General features: G+C 30.5%; 2 protein-coding genes across 2 annotated transcripts in view; both read right to left on the bottom strand.

Moving 5' to 3' along the window:
• The window catches only part of LOC145307665 (uncharacterized), a 51,862-nt gene extending 26,118 nt beyond the window's left edge, over positions 1 to 25,744 (bottom strand). The window contains exons 1-10 of the mRNA XM_080150157.1: positions 25,691 to 25,744; positions 24,381 to 24,426; positions 23,552 to 23,611; positions 22,528 to 22,623; positions 20,343 to 20,459; positions 18,940 to 19,038; positions 17,587 to 17,685; positions 17,349 to 17,414; positions 17,106 to 17,204; positions 16,647 to 16,745 (exon numbers count right to left, since the gene is read on the bottom strand). Of these exons, the coding sequence (XP_080006283.1) occupies positions 16,647 to 16,745; positions 17,106 to 17,204; positions 17,349 to 17,414; positions 17,587 to 17,685; positions 18,940 to 19,038; positions 20,343 to 20,459; positions 22,528 to 22,623; positions 23,552 to 23,611; positions 24,381 to 24,426; positions 25,691 to 25,708 (799 nt within the window). The 5' untranslated portion in view covers positions 25,709 to 25,744. The remainder of the gene's footprint in view (positions 1 to 16,646; positions 16,746 to 17,105; positions 17,205 to 17,348; positions 17,415 to 17,586; positions 17,686 to 18,939; positions 19,039 to 20,342; positions 20,460 to 22,527; positions 22,624 to 23,551; positions 23,612 to 24,380; positions 24,427 to 25,690) is intronic.
• On the bottom strand, positions 13,441 to 15,729 carry LOC145307666 (uncharacterized). The gene is made up of 7 exons (XM_080150158.1): positions 15,635 to 15,729; positions 15,378 to 15,476; positions 15,112 to 15,210; positions 14,860 to 14,958; positions 14,246 to 14,344; positions 13,943 to 13,997; positions 13,441 to 13,496 (listed from the first exon to the last, which is right to left on the bottom strand). Exons 1-6 carry the CDS (start codon positions 15,717 to 15,719, stop codon positions 13,969 to 13,971), a joined length of 510 nt encoding a protein of 169 aa, XP_080006284.1. The 5' UTR covers positions 15,720 to 15,729; the 3' UTR covers positions 13,441 to 13,496; positions 13,943 to 13,968.
• Positions 25,745 to 26,150: the final 406 nt, after the last annotated feature.

Genomic DNA, 26,150 nt, shown 5'->3' with positions numbered 1-26,150 from the left:
GTTTCACAATCCTAACTTTAATAGCAAAAAAGTTATAAAGAAAATAAAAATAAAACATAATGATTTTTAGTCTAAAAAGCTTAATTTACCCCTTATTAAATAATTGAGATGTCAGAAAAGTAGGCGGAGCAACTGTCATAATTAATCCTTTTCTATAAATAAGGGTTAATAAATAACCTAAAATTTGCAAATAATCAATTCATTCAGTAGTATTTTTTGCCATTAAAAATTTATATTTTTTGGTGGAATAAAAAAAAAATATTTAGTTAACTTGTTTTTCTTTGTGTCTCATTATTCAATTGCCAGAAAAACATAATATAACCATCCAAAAAATAAGAGAAACAAAAAAAATTCTTTTTCTCAGTCACTTTTTCAAAACTTTAGCTCTAAAAATCTCCGGTGTTAATGGAGGTAAAAAAAATATTTTTATATATACTTATGTGGAATACTATGGAGAACAAGGACATATGCATTTTTTTTTAATTCATTGAGAAATAAGGGCTGCAGATGCTTAAAAATACTTTTTCGAGGGTCATGCTGTATAGATAGATAGATATATAGATAGATAGATAGATATATAGATAGATAGATAGATAGATAGATAGATAGATAGATAGCTATGTAGATAGATAGAGAGATTTAAAGGGTTAGTTTATTCAGTTATCTATATATAAATAGATTGATAGATAGATAGATAAATAGATAGATAGATAAATATATTGATAGATAGATAGATAGATAGATAGATAGATAGATAGATAGATAGATAGATAGATAGATAGATAGATAGATAGATGGATAGATAGATAGATAGATAGATAGATAGATAGATAGATAGATAGATAGATAGATAGATAGATAGATAGATAGATAGATAGATAGATAGATAGATAGATAGATAGATAGATAGATAAATAGATAGAGAGATAGATAGATAGATAGATAGATAGATAGATAGATGGATAGATAGATAGATAGATAGATAGATAGATAGATAGATAGATAGATAGATAGATAGATAGATAGATAGATAGATAGATGGATAGATAGATAGATAGATAGATAGATAGTTAGATAGATAGATAGATAGATAGATATATAGATAGCTATGTAGATAGATAGGGAGATTTAAAGGGTTAGTTTATTCAGTTATCTATAATACAAAGTAGCTTGATGTCTGTCCGTCTGTCCGTCTGACCGTCTGTCCGTCTGTCTGTCTGTCTGTCTGTCCCTTAAGATCTCGGTAACCACTGAACCGATCGGATTCTACTCTTCAGGGACACCCCCAACCCCCCCCCCAAAAAAAAAAAAAATCCAACCCCCCAAATCTTTTTTTACATTTTTTGTAAAATCTCAGTAACTGCTGATCAAATTGGGCTCTACCCTTCTAGGAATATACCTACTGGTCCTCTGGTGGTTTTAAGCTATTTTCTTGGGGGTCGGGACACCCCAACCCCCCCAAAAATAAAAAAAATCCCCACTTCCAAATTTTTTTTTTTTTAATTTTTTTAAAACAAAAACCAGTAATTGGGGCGGGGGAACCCCACTGCAACATGGGGCGAAGCCCCCATGAATCCCCCCCCCCCCAAAAAAAAAATCAAAATATTTTTTTTTAATCTTAATTTTTGTGTATGCGAACAACCTAGGTCTAATTTTTACGAATTAAAATTTTTGTGTATACGGCAAACAACCTGGGTTTAATTTGTACAAATTAAAATTTTTGTGCATAAAGCGCACAACCTGGGTTTAATTTTACCACAGAGTAATTAAACAAAGAATATTTTTTTGAATATTTCTATTAAGGAGGGTTGACTTCCCAAAACTATATAGGGCGAAGCCCCTAGAGGCTAGGGGCGAAGCCGCTAGTCTATATATAAATAGATAGATAGATAGATAGATAGATAAATCGATAGATAGATAGATATATAGATAGGTAGATAGATAGATAGATAGATAGATAGATAGATAGATAGATAAATAGATATATATATATATAGATAGATAGATATATAGATAGATAGATAGATAGATAGATAGATAGATAGATAGATAGATATATAGATAGATAGATAGATAGATAGCTATGTAGATAGATAGAGAGATTTAAAGGGTTAGTTTATTCAGTTATCTATATATAAATAGATTGATAGATAGATAGATAAATAGATAGATAGATAAATAGATAGGTAGATAGATAGATAGATAGATAGATAGATAGATAGATAGATAGATAGATAGATAGATAGATAGATAGATAGATAGATAGATAAATAGATAGAGAGATAGATAGATAGATAGATAGATAGATATATAGATTTAAGAGATTTAAAGGGTTAGTTTATTCAGTTATCTATATATAAATAGATAGATAGATAGATAAATAGATAGAGAGATAGATAGATAGATAGATAGATAGATAGATAGATAGATAGATAGATAGATAGATAGATAGATAGATAGATAGATAGATAGATAAATAGATAGATAGATAGATAGAGAGATTTAAAGGGTTAGTTTATTCAGTTATCTATATATAAATAGATAGATAGATAGATAGATAAATCGATAGATAGATAGATAGATAGATAGATAAATAGATATATATATATAGATAGATAGATAGATAGATAGATAGATAGATAGATAGATAAATAGATATATATATACAGCATGACCCTCGAAAAAGTATTTTTAAGCATCTGCAGCCCTTATTTCTCAATGAATTATTAAAAAATGCATATGTCCTTGTTCTCTATAGTATTCCACGTAAGTAAATATAAAAATATTTTTTTTTACCTCCATTAACACCGGAGATTTTTAGTGCTAAAGTTTTGAAAAAGTGACTGAGGAAAAAGTAACTTTTAACATGATACGACTTTTTAAGCAAAATTAAGCTAGAAATCCTTTTATTTTTGTTACTAGCAGAAACTTTATACAAAAATGAAATAAAAAATTTAGTTTTTGAGTAAAAAGTATTTTTTTACACATATTTTTTGAGTCTTTTTAGTTTAGTGATATTTTGAAAAACTTACTTATTAGGCAAAATAGTTTAAGATTAAAAAACCAAATAAATCTCTATGAATATAGCAGGAAAATTGTTTTTGTTTCACAATCCTAACTTTAATAGCAAAAAAGTTATAAAGAAAATAAAAATAAAACATAATGATTTTTAGTCTAAAAAGCTTAATTTACCCATTATTAAATAATTGAGATGTCAGAAAAGTAGGCGGAGCAACTGTCATAATTAATCCTTTTCTATAAATAAGGGTTAATAAATAACCTAAAATTTGCAAATAATCAATTCATTCAGTAGTATTTTTTGCCATTAAAAATTTATATTTTTTGGTGGAATAAAAAAAAAATATTTAGTTAACTTGTTTTTCTTTGTGTCTCATTATTCAATTGCCAGAAAAACATAATATAACCATCCAAAAAATAAGAGAAACAAAAAAAATTCTTTTTCTCAGTCACTTTTTCAAAACTTTAGCTCTAAAAATCTCCGGTGTTAATGGAGGTAAAAAAAATATTTTTATATATACTTATGTGGAATACTATGGAGAACAAGGACATATGCATTTTTTTTTAATTCATTGAGAAATAAGGGCTGCAGATGCTTAAAAATACTTTTTCGAGGGTCATGCTGTATAGATAGATAGATATATAGATAGATAGATAGATATATAGATAGATAGATAGATAGATAGATAGATAGATAGATAGCTATGTAGATAGATAGAGAGATTTAAAGGGTTAGTTTATTCAGTTATCTATATATAAATAGATTGATAGATAGATAGATAAATAGATAGATAGATAAATATATTGATAGATAGATAGATAGATAGATAGATAGATAGATAGATAGATAGATAGATAGATAGATAGATAGATAGATAGATAGATAGATGGATAGATAGATAGATAGATAGATAGATAGATAGATAGATAGATAGATAGATAGATAGATAGATAGATAGATAGATAGATAGATAGATAGATAGATAGATAGATAGATAGATAAATAGATAGAGAGATAGATAGATAGATAGATAGATAGATAGATAGATGGATAGATAGATAGATAGATAGATAGATAGATAGATAGATAGATAGATAGATAGATAGATAGATAGATAGATGGATAGATAGATAGATAGATAGATAGATAGATAGATAGATAGATAGATAGATAGATAGATAGATATATAGATAGATAGATAGATAGATAGATAGATAGATAGATGGATAGATAGATAGATAGATAGATAGATAGATAGATAGATAGATAGATAGATAGATAGATAGATAGATAGATAGATAGATAGATAGATAGATAGATAGATAGATATATATATGTATAAGATATACTCACAAAACTAAATGTTATCATGATCACGTATGAGAAAGAACTGAACTACTAGTGGTGGTGGTGCTAGTGACCTTCACATTTCTATTTTTTCTTGGCACAACAAGTTTTCTTTTTAAATTGTAATTCACAATTTTTCAGTGTATGTGTGTGTGTAGTGATCTAAAGGGATAAACTAATGGCCGATAAATTGATGTACATCCCCAATGATGATACATAAGATTACCCTCTCTGTAGATTAAAATTAGTGGTGTAAATGTTTGAACACTCAACTTAATGAATCAACCAATCAAAAAAAAGTCCCTAAAGTTATTAAGCCAACGAATAAGAAAAGATTATTACAGTGTACTGTCCCCTCCCTTCCTGCACATACTAACACACACAAACACCAGAACTAAAACATCCCCACACACAAAGAGAGAGGGGACAATGGACGGGGTTTATTATAGCGTTTTCTTATTTTGTACAGCCCCCTTAGATGTAGTGGAAAAACTACTGTGAAAATACGAAGAAATGTCATTAAGGGGCGTTGCCACGAAAGGTACTATAAGATTTAAATGTTATACATATTATTAAGGGAGGTGTAAACGAAAGAAAGAAAGACAAATCTTAAACAAAAAAAGTGAAATTTCTCGTAAAAAATTTTTTGATCATTATTACATTTTCTAACTATAACCTTTATGGCATGCTGTGTATAAATCAATATTTCATAGTTTTATACAAGCTTAAAAATCACTTACTGACTTCACCCAAAAGCGGTATTTTTAAATTGAAGCTTTTTCTATAACTAGGGTCGGTCCGTCCGTACGTCCGTCCGTCCATCCATACGTCTGTCTGAAGCTGATAGCTTTTTTCGTTAATTTAGACATGTTAGAATTGTCCTATAGATTTCAAACATTGTAAGGTGATTCCTGTAGTAGCTAGGTACGATTTAGAAAGCGTAGCAACTCTATAACCATTACCAAAATTTCCGTACGTCCATTTTAAACATATTGATTTTCTACTTTTTTATTGATCTAATAATCCGATTGACCTGATTTTTGGTATACTGATTCCTGGGACAACAAATTACAATATCATAAGCGAAGCAACTCTATAATCAATTTCTAAAAATGCAAGTATGTCCATAATTATTATCCTGTATCAAGCAGTTTTTAAACAAATTTATTTACAATTTTGCTTCGACTCTTATACATATTCTGAATATTTAGTTCTGACACTATACAAGTGTTAATGTCCGTTTGTCCTAATGTTTTTGCTTCGCTTTTATGGATATTATCATCCTTGTTTAGGTTTAATTTTGACAAACTTCCCAAGATCCTAGAAAAATGTCATCTTAGGATCTGATAGACTTTTTTGTAAGCTTTCTAATAATTTTGATTTAATTTATAAATAACTAGCGGCTGCGCCCCCAGCCTTTAGAGGCTTTGCCGCAAGAGGTATAATTACATCTTTTATTACCTGGAGATGCCCCCACTCCACCACTATTTTAAATAATCAAAAAAAAATTGGTTGGGGGATTTTTTGCTTTTTTTTTGGGGGGGGGGGGGGTTGTGGGTGTCCTACCCCCTCAATAAAATAGCCTAATACCACCACAGGACCAGTAGGTATATTCCCTGAAGAGTAGAATCCGATCGGTTGTTTGGTTACTGGGATCTTAAGGGATAGTCGGACAGACATCATTCTACTTTATATTATAGATATCAATTTACTCCCTTTTTAAAAAAACACACAAAAATTACCCACTTTGCCATGCCATACCCTACATAATTCTGATTTAATATTTTTTTTAGAGGGGGGAGGCATTCTTTAAGTAGAATATTTGGCTCAATACCAGCTAAGTATCCACAAAGTCCCCAATAGTAGCTGAGTATCCACGCATATTTCCCAAGAGTAGTTGAATATCCACACTTTTCCCCTATGGTAGTTGAATATCCACAATAGTTTCCTATTGGTATTTTCATTATATCCTTTCATAATGCTGATTCCCATGACAATAAAGCACATTAAAGCAAGCAATTCACACCTATCATTTAACTTTAATACAGATTTAGGAACCAAATATTGAAAATCCATAAAAGCAAAGCTCCGAAAAATTATTGTTGCAAAACTGCTTAAGTATATACTTTTTAAGGGCATACTGACATTTTAGGACATGATTATTGAGATGTTTCGCTTATAACATTGTACCTTATCGTAATAAGAATCAGTATTCCATAAATTAGATATCCTCAAACTTATAGATGATAAATACCATTTAGATATAAATCAATCCATGTATGTTTTTGTCTTGAATTTAAATTGTACAAGAAGCCGAAAAATCTCCACCCACTTATTGCACCTTGCACTTTAAAACAAGGATGACAAAATCATTAAAAGCGTAGTTGGGCATACAATAATCAATTTGATTTGTTGGTAATTATAATGTGCTCTACAGGAATCATAACGCCAAGTTTGAAATCGACGGACGGACAGACGCACAGACCCTTTTTATAAAAAGCTTCGCTTTTGAAAATAATCAATCTACAGGGCTAATAATCAATTATTTATTTTTGGACCAAAAATCCCTAAAGCCACGATTTTATAGAGTTGATATAATTTCTTAGAAATGTAGAAAAACTTTGCTTTCATTTAATATATTATATGAAAAAAATTGTTTAAAAGGTTAAAAAGCAACATGTTTAGAATTAACCTACGGACTTTCTATTATAGAGTTGCTATGCTTCCTAAATCGTACCTTTTTTATTAAATCGATAGGATAATTTTAACATGTTTAAATTAACAAAAAAGCTAACCAAATAATTGTTTAAAAACGTTTTTTCCCCCCAATGGTAGTTGAATATCCACAAATTTTCCCAATGGTAGCTGAGTATCCAAAAAACCACAATAGTAGCTGAATATCCACGTTGATACTCAGCTGGTATTTAGCCGAATATTTTTCCTCCCCCAAAATAGTTATGAACTCATAGAAAGCTACATTGTAAAGCAAGATTCTTCGTACAGATTGACATCCTGTTACTTTATAATATGGATATAATTTAAGGTTGAGGAAGGAGAGGACAACCAGGTATATCTGCTGGATTAGAACCGGTTCTCAGTCATACTATCCGCATTATGTCCGCGGAAAGCTGTCTATATTACGATGATACAAATTAATTTATAAAACTCAGGGAACTAAAGGGATAAGACAATGACTCCGATAAAAGGAACAAAATTACCCCTTGTATAGATTAAAATTATGGATTGAAACGTTTGAACACTCTATTTAATGAACCAACCTGTCAAAAAAAAAATAACAGTCCCCAAAAATGTTAAGCCAACAAAAAGGAGCACATTATTATAAAACATTATGGACTAGTGTATTAAACAGCCCATTGTCTCCTCTCTCTCTCTGTGTAAATACACATCCAGTAAGGGAGGGGACTGTTTGTCTGTGTGTCTGTACCCAAGGATCTCGCTAACCACTGAACCGATCGGGTTCTCTTTAACAGGGTAGATTCTCATATATCCTGGGAAAATTTTTTAACTATTTTGGGGGAGGGTTCCACCACTCTCCAAAGAGAAATCACAAAAAATCGAAATTTTTCTTATGTTCTCGAATTTAGAAAGAGAGTTTAATGTAAACATAAACGTCAAACGCAACATAGACATATTTTAAATATAAAAAAAACATTTTAAGTGCCACTAGAGGCCTCTAGGGGCGTAGCCGCTAGTTATGTTAAAAGCACTAAATACAATGAGTAGTTTTATAAACCTATCAATAGTTTTACAATAGATTTAGTTGACGGTTAGACTGGCCCAAAAATCTAAATTCTGACCAAAAAGTTTAACGGATTGTTCCTATAAATTCGGATATTGTTCGGATATAAATGGCAGGATGTACATCCTCAATGATGATACAAAATATTTCCTCTTCTGTAGATTAAAATTATTTATTAAAACGTTTTGACACTCATTTAAATGAATAGACCAACCAAAATTCATTAAAAGTCCCAAAAGTTGTTAAGCAACTGAATAAGAAAACTTATAAGAAATGTTATTGAAAACTTTGTGGACTAATGTAATAAACATCCAATTGTCCCCTTCCTTCTTAGTTCCTCAACTGTTTTTCTATTGGCTGATATTAAGTTATTATGTATCTAGAATATATCTATTAGGATAAAAATCACGAAACCTTTACTTTATTTTTAGCAAAGCTTAGTAGTAATGACTTCTTTTAGTTCTGAACCTCCCCCCCCCCCCCCCCCCTCCTAAATATTAGTTTAGATTTATTTAGCTTTATTAGTCGGGGTGTCTACTACTAGTCCCCAAAGTTTTATATTAAACTCTTATCATTAATTAGCTTTACAACTTTGGGGACTTTTATTGAATTTTGATTGGTTGTTTCATTAAGTTCAATGTCCAAACGTTTCAACCACTAATTGTAATCTAAAGAAAGGGTGATTTGGTGCATCATCATTGGGAATGTGTATAGATTTATCGTGCATTGTCTTATCCCTTTAGATTCCTGTTCCATTGTACCGCCCTCCCTCCTTCCCTTGCTGCTACCGTCATTCTTATTATTTTTGACGCACCCGACAGTCCAACAGTTCGTGGCTGAACCCTAATCTGGCCACCAGCGGCGGCAGAAGCAGCACGGTTAAATGATTTATCAGATTTACTATTAGAACATAGAAATAATCCCACCCCCTTATTTTTAATTTATTTTCAAAATAAGAGGAGAGTGGTTCTGTCAAGGATCTAAAGGTATAAGCCAATGTCCAATAAATTGATGTAGATTACAATTAGTGGTTGAAACGTTTTGACACTCAACTGAATGAACAAACGTCATTGAAAGTCCTCAAGATTGTTAAGCCAACGAATGACAATAATAATAAACAGCCCAATGGCCCCACACACACATACACACACAAACACACACCCACACACACACACACACCCACACACACACACACCCACACACACACACACCCACACACACACACACACACACACATATACACCTACTTGTATAACAGTTCAAACCATAGTTTTAAAACAAACAAGGATGGCAATAAAAGCAAAGCTATGAAACGATCGGACTTTAACTAAATAACTAGATAATCAGAATATAAATGCATAAAAGTCGAAACAAAATTTCAAGTACATTTGTTGGAAAACTGTATAAATACAGGATAATATTGAAAGACATACTTTCATTTAGGACTTGATTATATAGATGCTTTGCTAATCACATTGTATTTCGTTGTCCTAGGAATCAGTATTCCAAAAAATGGATGTTGTCATTCTTGTTTTACCTCAACATATAATTTGATGAAGATATATAAAGTATTAAACATGTAATAAAATCCGTTAAATAAAAAGTGAAAAATCCGTGAACTTTAAAAATTAAATTTTAGTTTTTATTTGCATCTGAAAAATGAAAATTTAATAAGCATCAACTAAGGTAAAATATTCAATAAACAAGGATGACAATATCCACAAATGCAAAAGCTCAACGAACTGCAAACAATTATAGAGTGACAGCCAGGGATGGAGGAGAAATTGGACGGTAAATTATACTGGTCCCAAATAATTTTAACACTTTTGTTTGATTAAAAACTTTTGGGACTTGATTTGTATGTACAAACTATCATTGTATAAACTTTTCAACCATTAATTTAAACCCACAGAATTGATAATTTTGTTAGTTTGCCATCATAGTAATCTTATTTTATCGCCAATTTTCTTATAAGATCTAAATGGACAGCGCCTACAATTTAAACCAACCAAACAGGAATGTAAAGGGATAAGACAATAGCCGATATATTAATGTACAATGCCAATGATTATACACAAAATTACGTCTTCTTTAGATTGTAATTTGTAGTTAAATCATTTGGACACTCATCTTTATGAACAAACCAATCAAAATATAATAAAAGTCCCCAAAGTTATTGAACCAACGAATAAGAAATTGTTAAGTAAAGCTTTGGGAACTATTATGATAAACAGCCCAATGTCCCCACCCTCTCCACCAATCAACAGTGTCTAAACTTTTATACCAATAGTCTTAATCTAGAAATAAGTAATTTTGTTTTAGGAAACATTCTATTTACTTGAAAGCTTGCTTTTAAAATTCGTTATCAGCTCAAAAGTCTGTGTGACCATTTTAAACTATTAAATTATTACTTTTTAAAGATTTTTAAAATTTTATTGAAATAATGATACTATTTATTTGACTTTTTAAATGGCTAATCCTTGGGTTATTCTAGTGTGAGAGACGGACGTTACTTAAGCCTTGATTACAAAAGACAAAGGTAGACCTCTGGAAATTTAAGGTTGACCTATTTGATAAAGTCATTTATTAGTTGTACTTGTTTAGGTTGACCTACAAAATTAATCAGTCAACCTATTATAAAAGTTTATGAATTGTAGAGAAGCTTCTGGTCATGTAAAGGAAATAAAGTTGCGGGTTTCATTTTCACAGTAGCTTTTGAATGGTTATTTTAGGTTAGGTGATTGTCACGCAGGGTTATGTACCTGGCCCCTGCACGGTTAGAGCCCTCTCGCAGGGGCTAGAAATAGGAGAAAAGCTAATGTGAAAAAAAGGAGAATCGCCCCTTAAGTTGCTTTGCCACAAAAGGGACTATACCCTAAAGTTTTACCAAAACTAATCTTTCTATCTTTAGCATTAGGTTAGGTTAAATGGTGATTTAAATATATTCCTTCCCTTTGTATATTAATGTAGCATCTCCATAATACAATTATAAATTTATTCATACCTCTTTATTACCTAAGAATTCTGTAATTTAATAAATTTGCAAATGATTAAAAATGATTTCTATATTTTAATATCTTTTATGTTTTTCCATTTCTCTAGTTGTATGTTCTCCATTTTAATTTATGAGCGGTTTTCACTATGTCAATGTTTTATAGGTTGTAGGGATTTAAAAAAAATTAAATATGAACAAAATTTACCAATTGAATAAAGAAAAATCTGTTAATATGAACTTTAAAATTTTCAGTTTTATGTTGGCAGCAGAATAATGATAGTTTGTTATAATGTACATAGTAATCCTTTTATAAGAGTAACAGGATGTTTGTCTGTGTGTATAACTTGAGAACATGCCAAATGCTAAAATTATGTACTTTTTGCTGTGTATTCTACATTTAGGTACTAAGTTTTGCAACAAATTTATAAACAATTTCTTTTATACTTACTAGCGGCTTCTCCCATAGCCTCTATGGGCTTTGCCCCAAGAGTTCATTTTAAAAAAAAATTTTGAAAAAATTTCTGGTGCTGCCAATGAATTTATGTGAAGCAGTTTCCCCAGAAAACATTTTTTTTCAAGGAGGATCTTCATTTTTTTAAGGGGGTTGGGGGTGTCCCACCCCCAAAAAAATACCTTAAAACCACCACAGGACCAAAAGGTATATACTCTAAAGAGTAGAATCCGATCGGTTCAGTGGTTACCAAGATCTTAAGTATCAGATGGATGGACGGACGGACAGATAGATAGATTTATGTTCTGCTTCTTAATTTTTGACATTTATTGGGAACCATGATTACTAGTCGCAAAAGTTTCTGACAGTAGGAATTCTGCTTGTATCATCCAGTATGTAAAGATGTCTGTCTGGCATTAATAATCAAAAGTCAACCATTTGTTGCCAAGCATCATAGTTTAGCTTTATTACTGAACAGCGGCTTTGCTACCCTAGACTTCTCTAGGGGCACTTGAGGAGGGTGGAGTTTAATCCCAAAACCTATCTTTTTAAAATTCAGATTTAAAAAAAAAGAGACAAATTTTTTTTTGTTGGGGAGGGGGGCGACCCCTCCCTGGCCACATTTTTAAATTTTTTTTATTTTTATTTTAAAGTTAGTATGTTTTTCAACCTATTTTAAAAAAAAATACACTATTCTAAGACATGAAGATATATTTCGATTTTAGCAATCATTTTAATTCATTTTGTCTCTTGTAGAAGTGAATCAAGCAATATTAGCTTGGTCGTTTTATTAATTTTTTTCCTAGATATGATTTCTCTTGGGAGGATGGTGGTACATTCCCCCAAAATAGTTCTAAACATTCTCGGGACCTATGAGAAGCTATCCTGTTAAGGAGAACCAGATTGGTTCAGCAGTTAGCGAGATCCTTTGTTACAGACACACAGACAGACAAACATCCATCTACTTTATTATAATGATAACATTGAATGAGTATTTTTATAATTTGAATATCTTTAAAGTAAAAAAATGCGATCACAGGAGTCTTTTAAAGATTTCTGGAGACCTGGAGGATCAGGACCTGCAGGATCATACCTCGAACCTGACATTGACTTGAACACCTGTATTTAATATGAGGATGTACCTTTTAATTACCTTGTACGGGCGGGATTGCAGTTAAGGACCTTACCAGGTCCTGGTCCAGCAATTCAGAAGAACTAAGGATGACTGTTGCGCACCCTTCTCTGTCCAAACACCCAAGGATATTAGGTTAAGTAACATCCAACAGACAACCAACTCTCTGTGAGGCACGACCTTTGTCTGAGAAGTCCCAACTGTGCATGGTAACGAGTTGGGCATGCTTTTGGGCCAAGGTGTTCCCCCTACTCTAACTACTTATGTCGCGCATCTGACATAGCAGCAGTATGAACCATTTTTAACGTCTTTATTTATGACATGGTGTCGGACCAAGATTCGAACCTATCACCTTCCCGATGATGAGCAGATGCGCATTGTGTTGAGCCACGGTTTTGGGTAAATATGAGGATGTACTACTAGAGGATATTTTATTAGTTAAATTAGTTGAGTTTTTTCCTCGATTCTTATAATCAAAAACTATAAACACTATTAAATGAAAGAGGAAGGTGGCAGAAAATAGCCTAAAACAAATCTCAATGTTTAAATAATGTTTTTATGACTTAAGACTTAAATTAAAATAGCCCTTTCAGACTTGTAACTGAGAGACAAAGTAAATTAAAAGTAGCCTAGCTGGGAAACAAATTAAAATTGTAAGTAAAAAAACTGAAAAAATCTAAATATTCTTATTTTGAAAATCATGAATCATACAATAATCAATTTTTATAAAAAAAAATGCAGGTTATAAAGCATTTGTAGGTAATCATTCTGTTAACCCAAAGCAATTCTGTTCTGAAATAATTGTTATATTAATTGATCAAAATAATATTGGAATTAATAACAGATATAAGATATAAACAGATAAACTGGAAATATTAATAGATAGATATAGAGAAACTTAAAATTAGAAAGAGTTGTTTGTCTGTTCATTTTGATTTTCAGATTAGATATTTTGAGATAAATAGATATAAAGATATGTTTAGAAAGATAAACATCTCCTGCCATAAACATTTAAATAGTTATAGGTTCAGAATTAAGGATTATAAATAATGAATAAGTAAATAAATAGATAGACAGATATACAGTTAAGTTGGTGTAAAAAGATTTTTAAATACATATTTTACAAATAAGGAGTAGAGTGATCTATGCTCCCTATGCAATTTAAGTGAAAGAACTGATATAGCCAACTCTTTTAATCTTTAAATGTTTCATAAGACTTTACTTATAAAATGTTTTACCTTGTTATATTGTTGTTATTCTGACTTTACTCAATCTCACTTCCTTTCTTAGCTCCTAAAAAAGATTTTAACTTTTAGATCTATGTGAATTTCCATAAAATTTTCAACTAAATTAGTTACTTGGTTATCTTAAAGGACAAATCAAAAAACCTTTATAATTAACCAAGATTTTCCCTCCCCCCTCCTTAATTTTGAAATAAGGGCCCCATAACCTCTGTACTGCACGCCTATTGAATAAACTAAAGACTATATCTATATGTGATGATTTTTTAACAATATTTTCACATTTCTTGAAAAGCTTACCATTTTTTCTAAGTATATCTGCTATTTCTCTCTTTCTTTTCATTGTTTCTTCAGTGTCGACCCAAAGATATTCTTGAGCCCTATCCAGAGCTGTGCTCCCTATGATATTTATTGATTATCTAATAATATACATATATTAACCCTGTCAAAAGTTTGTCAAGTTAAATGATAATAGTAAAATAGTCATAATATGATTACAATATTATTAATATTGTTAATATGTCAGCAATTTGACTTTTTATTAGTTTATAAAGTTGGCATAAACTATATTTGAATTGTACACATATAAATGTTTACAAGGTAAATGGACAAGCAACATAGCAAAGTATTACTCAGTAGAGAGATAGATAGAGATAGAAATAGAGAAAGAGAGAGATAGAGAGAAAGAGTGAGAGAGATAAAGATGAAAGGAAAATTTACATATTCGTGCATAAGATTGATAAATAGATAGATAGTTAGATAGAGAGATATATAGATAGATAATTAGATATTAAGATTGATAAACAGATATATATTTATATATATATGTATATAGATACATATATATATAGATAGATAGAACAAACTGTAACTAAAGATATACAAATATAATATAATAATATTATGTAACTAACCACCATTATCTTTATAGTTGACATGAGCTCCATGTTCTAGAAGTATTCTGACTACTTCTGTTTTTCCACTGTATGCTGCAGCCATAAGACTTGTCATTCCTAGATATAAATATTTTATATACATTATATATTCTCAGAGTACAGTTATAGATTTACAGAGATTGGTGTACAGAGATATATGTTTAGACTATATATAGATAGAGAGAATAAACTAAAGATACAAATATAGTATAATAAAATTATGTAACTAACCAAATTTATTTTTATTGTTGACATCGGCTCCATATTCTAGAAGCAGTCTGACTGTTTCTGTAAATCCATACTGTGCTGCATACATAAGACTGGTCCATCCTAGATATAAATATATTAGTTACATTATATATTCTTTATCTCAGAGTAGAGTTATAGATTTACAGAGAGAGGTGTTCAGAGGTATATGTTTAGACTATATATACATAGATAAATAGATAGAATAAACTAAAGATACAAATATAGTATAATTAAATTATGTAACTAACCAGTTTTATTTATTTGGTTCACATTGGCTCCATATTTTAGAAGCAGTCTGACTGTTTCTGTCTTTCCATTCCTTGCTGCCCCCAAAAGACTTGTCATTTCTAGATATAAATATATTAGTTACATTATATATTTTTTTAGTTCAGAGTACAGTTATAGATATACAGAGAGATAAATGGATATACAGATAAACAGATAAAGATAGGTAGAAAATAATAAAAAAGTTCCAAATATAATATAATAATATTATGTAACTAACCATCATTATCTTTATGATTGACATCGGCTTCATGTTCTAGAAGCAGTCTGACTACTTCTGTTTTTCCATTCCATGCTGCAGACATAAGACTTGTCTTTCCTAGATATAAATATATTAGTTACATTATATATTATGTTGTTCAGAGTACAGTTATAGATATAAAGAGAGATGTATACAGATAAATGGATATAAAGATAGATACATAGAATATACTAAAGATCGAATATAGTATAATATTATAACTAACCATCATTATCTTTAAAGTTGACATGAGCTCCATGATCTAGAAGTAGTTTAACTACTTCTGTGTTTCCATACAGTGCTGCAACCATAAGACTTGTCCTACCATCTAGATGTAAATATATTAGTTACATTATATATTCTTTAGCTCAGAGTAGAGTTATAGATATACAGAGAGAGGTATACAGATAAATGGATATAAAAATAAAGATAGAATATACTAAAGATACAAATATAGTATAATGTTATAACTAACCATCATTATCTTTAAAGTTGACATGAGCTCCATGATCTAGAAGTAGTTTAACTACTTCTGTGTTTCCATACAGTGCTGCACACATAAGACTTGTCCTACCATCTAGATGTAAATATATTAGTTACATTATATATTATGTTGTTCAGAGTACAGTTATAGATATAAAGAGAGATGTATACAGATAAATGGATATAAAGATAGATACATAGAATATACTAAAGATCGAATATAGTATAATATTATAACTAACCATCATTATCTTTAAAGTTGACATGAGCACCATGATCTAGAAGTAGTTTAACTACTTCTGTGTTTCCATACAGTGCTGCAACCATAAGACTTGTCCTACCATCTAGATGTAAATATATTAGTTACATTATATATTCTTTAGCTCAGAGTACAGTTATAGATATACAGAGAGAGGCATACAGATAAATGGTTATAAAGATAAAGATAGATAGAATATACTAAAGATACAATATAAAAATAGTATAATAATATTATATTGTAACTAACCAGTATCATCTTTATGGTTGACATCAGCTCCATAGTCTAGAAGTAGACTGACTGTTTCTGTGTTCTCACCCATTGCTGCCCACATAAGACTTGTGTAACCTAGATATAAATATATTAGTTACATTATGTATTCTTTAGTTCAGAGTACAGTTATAGATATACAGAAAGATTTATGTGGAGAGATAGATAGATATATATAGTTAAATGTGCAAACATGCACAAAACAATTTGTAATGTCTAAATAAATATGTAAATTCATATTTTGTTTGTGAGTTAGCCTTTTATAGTTAAATGAATATATACATATGTATATAGATGGATAAAATAAATCTAATATTTAGTTCAGAGTAGAGTTATATATACAGAGAGAGGTATACAGATAAATGGATATAAAGATAAAGATAGAATATACTACAGATACAATATACGAATATAGTATAATAATAATATGTAACTAACCAGTATTATCTTTATGGTTGACATCGGCTCCATAGTCTAGAAGTAGACTGACTGTTTCTGTGTTCTCACCCAGTGCTGCCCATATAAGACTTGTCCTTCCTAGATATAAATATATTATATACATTATGTATTCTTTAGTTCAGAGTACAGTTATAGATATAAAAAGAGAGGTGACAGAGATAGATAAATAGATAGAATATACTAAAGATACACTATGTAGTAAAATAATATTATGTAACTAACCATCATTATCTTTAACTACTTCTGTGTTTCCATACCACCCTGCTGCATGCATAAGACTTGTCATTCCTAGATATAAATATATTAGTTACATTATATATTCTTTAGTTCAGAGTACAGTTATAGATATACAGAGAGCCATGTAAAGAGATATATAGATAGAAATAGACTATAGATAGATAGATAGAATATACTAAACATACATTATATAATTATAGTAAAATAATATTATGTAACTAACCATCATTATCTTTAATGTTGACATCGGCTCCATGTTCTAGAAGTATTCTGACTACTTCTGTGTTTCCTTTCTCTGCTGCATACATAAGACTTGTCAATCCTAAATATAAATATTTTAGATACATTATATTTTTTAGTTCAGAGTACACACACCCCACCAGAAGGCTTGTTAGGTTAGTAAAAACAACCCGTGAACTGGGACCTTATTGTGAGTTCAGAACATGCTTTCCTTAAATTGAATTAGCACCTTCCCATAGTAGAAAATTTTAAAATTAGTTTTGGTTGTCAAATTTTACTTTTATTTTTAGAGTACCTTCACCTAACCTCCTTTATTGTCTTATTTTGTCTTTAATATTAATCATGCAAATTCGTTCACATTAAAGTTGAATTTATTGATGTTGGAGGTCAAAAAGGTGAAACATAAAATTAAATATTTTATAGAAAATTATCTTCTTAAAAATCTTTCTAATATTGCTTTAAATTGACCAAATTGGACAGTTAAGGTGCCTAAAACTATTGGACAATAGGTGCAGTCAATATTTTTTATTCCTTGGAATTATATTGCAGCAACTATATTAAAGATAGTTAAATAATAATTTATGTCACAGTTTTATGTGGATATTTATTTTGTTTAAAGTCATGCCATTTATGACAATATAGAAAAAGGTGTAATAAATAAAGCTCATTCTAAAAAACATAATTTTACTAGAGATGTTAAAAATGGTACCCACTTCTGGATGTCTGGCACTTACACCAATAAACAGGCGCAACTAATTACCATGATCTGGAGCTCCAGACAATGGGTTGTGCAATCAAAGGGTTGGTTATCTGTTTAAATGTTGCTTAACAAAATATCTCTATGCGCATTAGAGCATCGTATGTTATTAGAAGGGGATGATAATATGGCTTCAATAAATGATCACAAGAAATTGAATGAGAATCCCATCCCAATAAGGTATATCACTTAATTTTCTTAACCTTTAAAATACAGACCCCCAAACTTTTTTAAGTTAGACAATTTTTGAAAAAATTCCAACAACAGTGGTCATGGTGCTGATCAAGGTGTCACAAATATTTGGAATAGATCCTGGTACATAATACAAAAATTATTCTATCTATCTATTTATCTGTTTGATGGCTATCTGGCTGATTTGCAATGCCGGGTATCCGGTGTAGCCAATATCCGGCATTAGAAATCAGCCAGATATCTGGTATCCGGCCAAAAAAGTATCTGGCACAACATTAGTTGGATAGATAAATAGATTAAAGAATAGGAAGAAATTACAGAAATAGATAAAATTAAAAGGTATGTATGGACAGTTAAATAAAGGATAGATAGATAAAATAAACATACCAAGATTATCTTTCTTATCAATAAGAGATCCTCTATCCAGAAGAAGCTGTACTACAGAAGTATGACCACTCTGACTTGCCCAGTGGAGACTTGTTTTTCCTAAATATTTGAATATGTAACATGATTTTGCATATTCACTCAATCCAATTCGTATCCTGTGGATTAGAAGTGTTTCTCGTCCATACAAAAAAAACTATGTCTAGCATCGTATTATATCCAGTTTTCTATGAATATAAAAATTTACAATCATAAGATTAAAAGCAATTTTTTTTACCCCATGCCTGCAGTATCTTGGAGCTAAAAAATGGGTTTTAATCTTATAATAATACATTTTATATCCGCGGAAAGCTGTTTAAATACTATGCGAGAAATAAGTATTCTATAACATTTTAAGAATTAAAAATATATTTATGGTACAACTTTGAAAGTGGTTGATATTTGCTGGCTTATAATCAGTTCTCATCCATATTGAAAGATTATGTGTAGCATCCTAATACAGACAATTTTCCATGATTATAAAAAAATCATAAACTTAATATCATTTTTGTTAGCCCAGTCCTTCATTTTATATTTGCAGAAAGCTGTCTATAACAGGATGCAATGAATAACTATTATATTATTGATAAAAATATATATTATAAATTTCACTTTTCAAATTGCTATCAATCATTCTTTTTTGAAGAAAAACTATTCTTTATATTGGGCCAAGTGAGAAATATGGTAGATTTCTTTTTTTGGTTATAGTCCCTTTTGTGGCAATGCACCTTAAGGGGCGATTCTTTGTACTTTTAACAGTTGCTTTTCTCCTATTTCTAGGGCTCTAACCCTGTGGGGCTAATTGCCTAACCATGTAGGGCAATCACCTAACCCAATATAACCTAACCTATCCTAAAATAAAATATAAAAAGCCATTTCAAAAATACGACGAATCGCACCTTAAACGAACTTTCCCTTTTTTTAGATGATTTCACAATCTTCCCATTGAATAATAAGACAATAGGTTCCAGCCATTCACCAGATCTTAGTGCACAGAAAGAAGACAATAAGTATTTAAGTGACTACATTCAAAGGTTTAGAGTAAAAAACATCACAATTTAATTTGATAAAAAAAATTGCCTAAAATCATCTTGGTGAAACATAAGTGAAGCTTCCCTAAAGTGGTAGGTAAATTTGAAAACCCCAAAAAATTTGAGCGAGTAGCATTTTTTTCTATGGGTTATTTCTCTTGGCAGGGTAGTGGTAACCTTCCAAAAAAATAGTTATAAACCTTTCTGGATCTGTGCGAAACTTAACTGTAGAGGAGAACCATATTAGTTCAATAGTTAGCAAGATCCTCTTGTATAACACATAGACATACAGACAGACATATATCATGTTACTTTAAATAAGAAAGTATGTTAAACCTCTGGGATCTGTAGCATTAACTTCTGCTCCATACTGTAAGAAGAGCTTGATTAATTCCTTTGTATTATTTACTTCAATTTCACAAATTATACTTGTCAGGTTCAAATCTTCAAAAACTAAAAAAGAGCAAAAATTATTGAAAATGAAAATTGCAGTAGATGATTTGGGTATTGTCCCTTTCGTGACAATGCCTCTTAAGGGGCGTTTCTTTGAATTTCCCAATTGCTTTTGAGAGGTACTGTAACTGATGATTAAAAACAAAACAAAAGAAAGTGAATATAGTAATTGATTATGGCTTTTTTATATTATGTTTTATATTTAGCTAACTCATATTGGATGAGTCTCTAAGATTTTGTTGTGCATAAAAGATAGACTTTTTTCAAATTGGTGATTATACATAACATTTTTTATATATCTTTCTTCTGACAGGCACAGGATGCCAGCAAACCTAGCAGGTTCATCCAGGTATAAAAATTATTATTAGACCATAATACTAAAATATCTTATATTATCACAAAATTAACTTTTTGCAATAAAAAACCTATAGACTATTGTTGTTAACCCTTAACAGCCAGGCCATTTGCCGAACCTTAATCAGTCACCCCCCCCCCTATTATCTCAGTTCCTATTAGAGCTAGATGGCTAAAATTTTTTGTGCAAGTCCCCTGTTTGATAATGAATTTCCGACCAAAAAAACCAAAGATATGGGGAAATATGTAAAATACATAAAAATAGCCAAAAACCTGCTAAAAGGCAGTCTGACCACGATGGTTTTTTTCTTCAAACAACAGGAAATTAAATTTTTAAATCCTTAAAAAATTTAGAAAATCGGACTATATACATCAGAGATATGGAAAAATAAGGGAAAAAATTTAAAAAAGCCAAAAACCTGCTAAAAGCAGTCTGACCACCATGGTTGTTTTCTTAAAACGACAGGAAATTAAATTTTTAAATCCTTAACTTAAAAAATTTGGAAAATCGGACTATATATATCAGAGATATGGAAAAATAAGGGAAAAAATCAAAAATAGCCAAAAACCTCCAAAGAGGCAGTCTGACCTTCATGGTTGTTTTCTTTAAACAACAGGAAATTTAATTTTGATATATATAACTGAAAAAATTTTGGAAATCGGACCAAAAACACCAAAGATATGGAGAAAAATGTTAAAAATACAAAAATAGCCTAAAACCTGCTGAAACACAGTCTGACCGTCATAGTTGTTTTCTTTAAAGGACAGGAAATTTAATTTTGTTATCTATAACTGAAAAAATTTTAAAATCGGACCATAAACACTGAAGATAATGGAGAAAAATGTAAGAAATACAAAAATAGCCTAAAACCTGCTAAAAAGCGGTCCTACCGCCATTGTTGTTATATAATCAATTGTGCTTGTTAATTATGGGAATGTTGTCTAAAAATTTAAGCATTCAATTTTTTTATAGGAGCTGAGTAAATCCCATTTCCCCCATAGCGTTACGGACTGACTGACGGACAAAGTGAATTATAGAGCAGCTTCGCTACTAAAAATGAATATATATATGACTCAGGCTTGATTTGATTATTAAAACCCTTTAATTTCTTTCCCCTTGATGGTCCAGCCTCTAACCAGAACTCCCCCCCCCCTCCCCTGATTGTTAAGTGTTAATCGTCAAGTTTGTTTTTAAACAAGGATGACAAAGCGAAGCAAAGCTCTGAATAGTTGTATAGTGTCTGAACTGAATAATCAGAATATAAAAGTATAAGAGTCAAAGCAAAATTGAAAGTAAATTTGTTGAAAAACTGCTTGATACAGGATAATGTTTTTGGACATACTTACATATTTAGCACTTGATCATAGAGTTGCTCTGCTTATAATATTGTTCTTTGTTGTCCCATGAATCAATATACCAAAGATCAGATCAAACGGATAATTAGATCACATAAAAATTTGTTGTTAAAAAAGTAGAAAAATCAGCATGTTTAAAATGTACGTACGGATATTATTGTAATGATTATAGAGTTGCTACGCTATCTAGATCGTACCTAACTACTACAAGAATCATCATGCAAAGTTTGAAATCGATGGGACAATTCTAACATGCCTAAATTAACAAATAAAAGCTATCAATCCCGGACGTACGGACAGAGCCTAATTATAGAAAAGCTTCACTTTTAAAAGTTGAGAAAATAATGAATAAATTTACCAGACAAACTGTTCTCTTGTATTTTTGCTCTAGGCTCCAGAAACTTGTTAACAAGGTCAGTAGAAACATTTCCATTACATACAGCTTTTCTTGATTCTAAACAATTTATTAAAGTATGTAATTAATTAGGTATAAGGTATAACCAACAAGCAAAATAAATCTGAAACAATATTTGTCAATTTTGCGATGTGTTGCCCCCCAACGACAGCTGAAATAACATATTGTTTTTGTTGTTAATATAAGTCGGTAATTAATTAGAAGAAACCCTTTTAAGAGTGTATTTGTGTATGTAAATGTACACTATACAATTGGTTTCAACCTAGACATAGTTTAATCTCAGCTCATACAGAAAATAAATTAATTTGAAAAAAAATATGTAAAATTGACGACCTCTCCATCTGCCCCCCAAATATATTATCTAGATTAAACTCGCTCGTTGGTTCTACCTTATTTCTGTGTTGATCTTATGATTCCAAAAAAACATGACATTTTAGGTTAATAATGTTCAAATTAGGAGCAAAAATATTTTTATCATAAAAATAATCTTTGTTTGTTTTGAATTTATGCTCATTATTTACTTTTTGACCACCTTCTATCTCAAACAAATTTTAGAATAAAATGACATGTAGATTGCTAAGACCTTAACATATCTAAATTAACAAAAAAAAGGGATAAGTTACATACAGACGGACCTACCCTAATTATAAAAAAAGCTTCGCTACGTGTGGAAAAGAGTGATAAAACTAGATAAAATTATGACAACATCCATAGAAGCGAAGTTTTGAAACCGTAGGACAAACGAACTTTAACACTTGTAGAGGGGCATAACTTAACAATCATATATAAATGTTAACAAAATTGAAAGTAAATTTGTTGAAAAATGCTTACATACAGGCTAATTGTTAAGTACATACTTACATTTTAAAGATTTGATTATAGAGTTACTCCTCTAGGAATCAGTATTCCAAAAATCAGAACCGGTTCTAATCCACCTGTGTCAAATGAATACAAGAAAATTGCTTACCCGGATCCACATCAGTATATCTGTTATCATTTTCTAATCCTTTTTCATCTTCTTTAATGTCTAAACAAAGATGTATCAAAAGTTTATCATTCTTTTAAGATTTTTTTTTTTAGGTAATTTTCTGTTCACCTTAGACCCCAAAAAATATTTCCAGAATGCCTTCTAAATGATTAATATTCGCTGGATTAGAACCGGTTTTCAGCAAAACTAGTGGCACTTTAGAATATTTTATACAATTTTTTTTCTAGGAACAATTTATCTTGGGAGGGTGAAGGAACCCTCACCTAAAATAGTTATGAACCTTTCAAGGACCTATTCATAGCTACATTATATAGGTGAACCATGTTGGTTCAGCAGCTAGTGAGATTCTTTAGTACAGATCCTGTTACCTTTTTATACAGATTACATTTTGGGCTTATCTAAATGGGGTGTTTTGTTTTTTGGTAAAGTTTTATTAGAGGCAGGGCAGCCCTGGAGGGTTAGTTTTTAGATTTGAGACTTGCAGGGTTAATGCCATCCACATGGGTTAGGCAAAAAAGAAACCAACTCATTTTATAAATAGGGGTTGGGGTAAGAATAATTCGAGAGAAAGCACAATTAAACAAGGATCTAAAGGGGTAAGACAATGGCAGATAAATTGATGTACATCTCTGTTGATTACAATTAGTAGTTTCGTTTGGACACTCAACTAAATAAACCAAAACTCAAATTTCAATAAAAGTCCCAAAGGTTGTTAAGTCAACAAATAAGAAAATGTTGTTATAAGACTTTGGGGACTAGTATAATAAACAGCGCAATTCCCCCCCCCCCCCTGACAATAAAATCTCACCTATAGCTTTGGATAAGCATCCTCCAACATTTAGCAGCAAACAAACCTTAAATATTTTTTTTTTAATTTTATCGTATTCATTCTAAACGGATTAATATCCAGTGGATTAGAACTGGTTCTCATCAATACGAACAAACTATGTCTATCATCATATTATATCCAGTTTTCTACAAATATAAAAACTGGTTTTAATCTTATAATTGTACATTTTATATGCGCGGAAAGCTGTTTATAATTAATATGATGCAAGAAATAAATATTATATACTTTTTTTAGTAGCAAAGCTACTCAATAGTTCACAATGTCCGTCCATCTGTCAGTCTGTCCGTAATTAATGAATTGGGGGGAACAGATAAGAAAATTAGGCTTCCAATATTAATGTTTTTTAAAAAACGTGGGGTTAAAATTTTCTAGGGGAGATTTCTCTTCTGAGTAAGGTTGTACCCTCCCCCAAAATAGTTATAAACCTTCCCAGAACCTATGATAAGCAACCCTGTAAAGGAGAAGCCTATATATTCAGCAGTTACTGGGATTCTTTGGTACAAACAGACAGACAAAAATACATCCTGTTACAATATAATTAGGATATAGATAGATAGATAGATAGAAAGATATATAGATAGATAGATAGATAGATAGATAGATAGATAGATAGATAGATAGATAGATAGATAGATAGATAGATAGATAGATAGATAGATAGATAGATAGATAGATAGATAGATAGATAGATAGATAGATAGATAGATAGATAGATAGATAGATAGATAGATAGATAGATAGATAGATAGATAGATAGATAGATAGATAGATAGATAGATAGATAGATAGATAGATAAATAGATAGATAGATAGATAGATAGATAGATAGATAGATAGATAGATAGATAGATAGATAAATAGATAGATAGATAGATAGATAGATAGATAGATAGATAGATAGATAGATAGATAGATAGATAGATAGATAGATAGATAGATAGATAGATAGATAGATAGATAGATAGATAGATAGATAGATAGATAGATAGATAGATAGATAGATAGATAGATAGATAGATAGATAGATAGATAGATAGATAGATAGATAGATAGATAAATAGATAGATAGATAGATAGATAGATAGATAGATAGATAGATAGATAGATAGATAGATAAATAGATAGATAGATAGATAGATAGATAGATAGATAGATAGATAGATAGATAGATAGATAGATAGATAGATAGATAGATAGATAGATAGATAGATAGATAGATAGATAGATAGATAGATAGATAGATAGATATGTGTATAAGATGTACTCACAAAACTAAATGTTATCATGATCACGTATGAGAAAGAACTGAACTAGTGGTGGTGGTGCTGCTAGCGACCTTCACATTTCTCTTTTTTCAGGGCCAACAAGTTTTCTTTTTAAATTGTAATTCACAAGCCAACTTTTCAGTGTATGTGTGTGTGTAGTGATCTAAAGGGATAAAACAATGGCCGATAAATTGATGTACATCCCCAATGATGATATACAAGATAACCCTTTCTGTAGATTTAAATTAGTGGTGGAAATGTTTGGACACTCAACTTAATGAATCAACCAATCAAAAAAAGTCCCCAAAGTTATTAAGCCAACGAATAAGAAAACATTATTACAGACCACTGTCCTCTCCCTTCCTGCACATACCAACACACACAAATACCAGAACTAAAACGTCCCCACACACAAAGAGAGAGGGGACAATGGACGGGGTTTATTATAGCATTTTCTTATTTT

Source organism: Acartia tonsa, chromosome 15 (assembly GCF_053477335.1).
Source record: "Acartia tonsa isolate MP-2025a chromosome 15, ASM5347733v1, whole genome shotgun sequence".
NCBI lineage: Eukaryota > Metazoa > Arthropoda > Copepoda > Calanoida > Acartiidae > Acartia > Acartia tonsa.
This window is presented reverse-complemented; position numbering and strand designations above follow the sequence as displayed.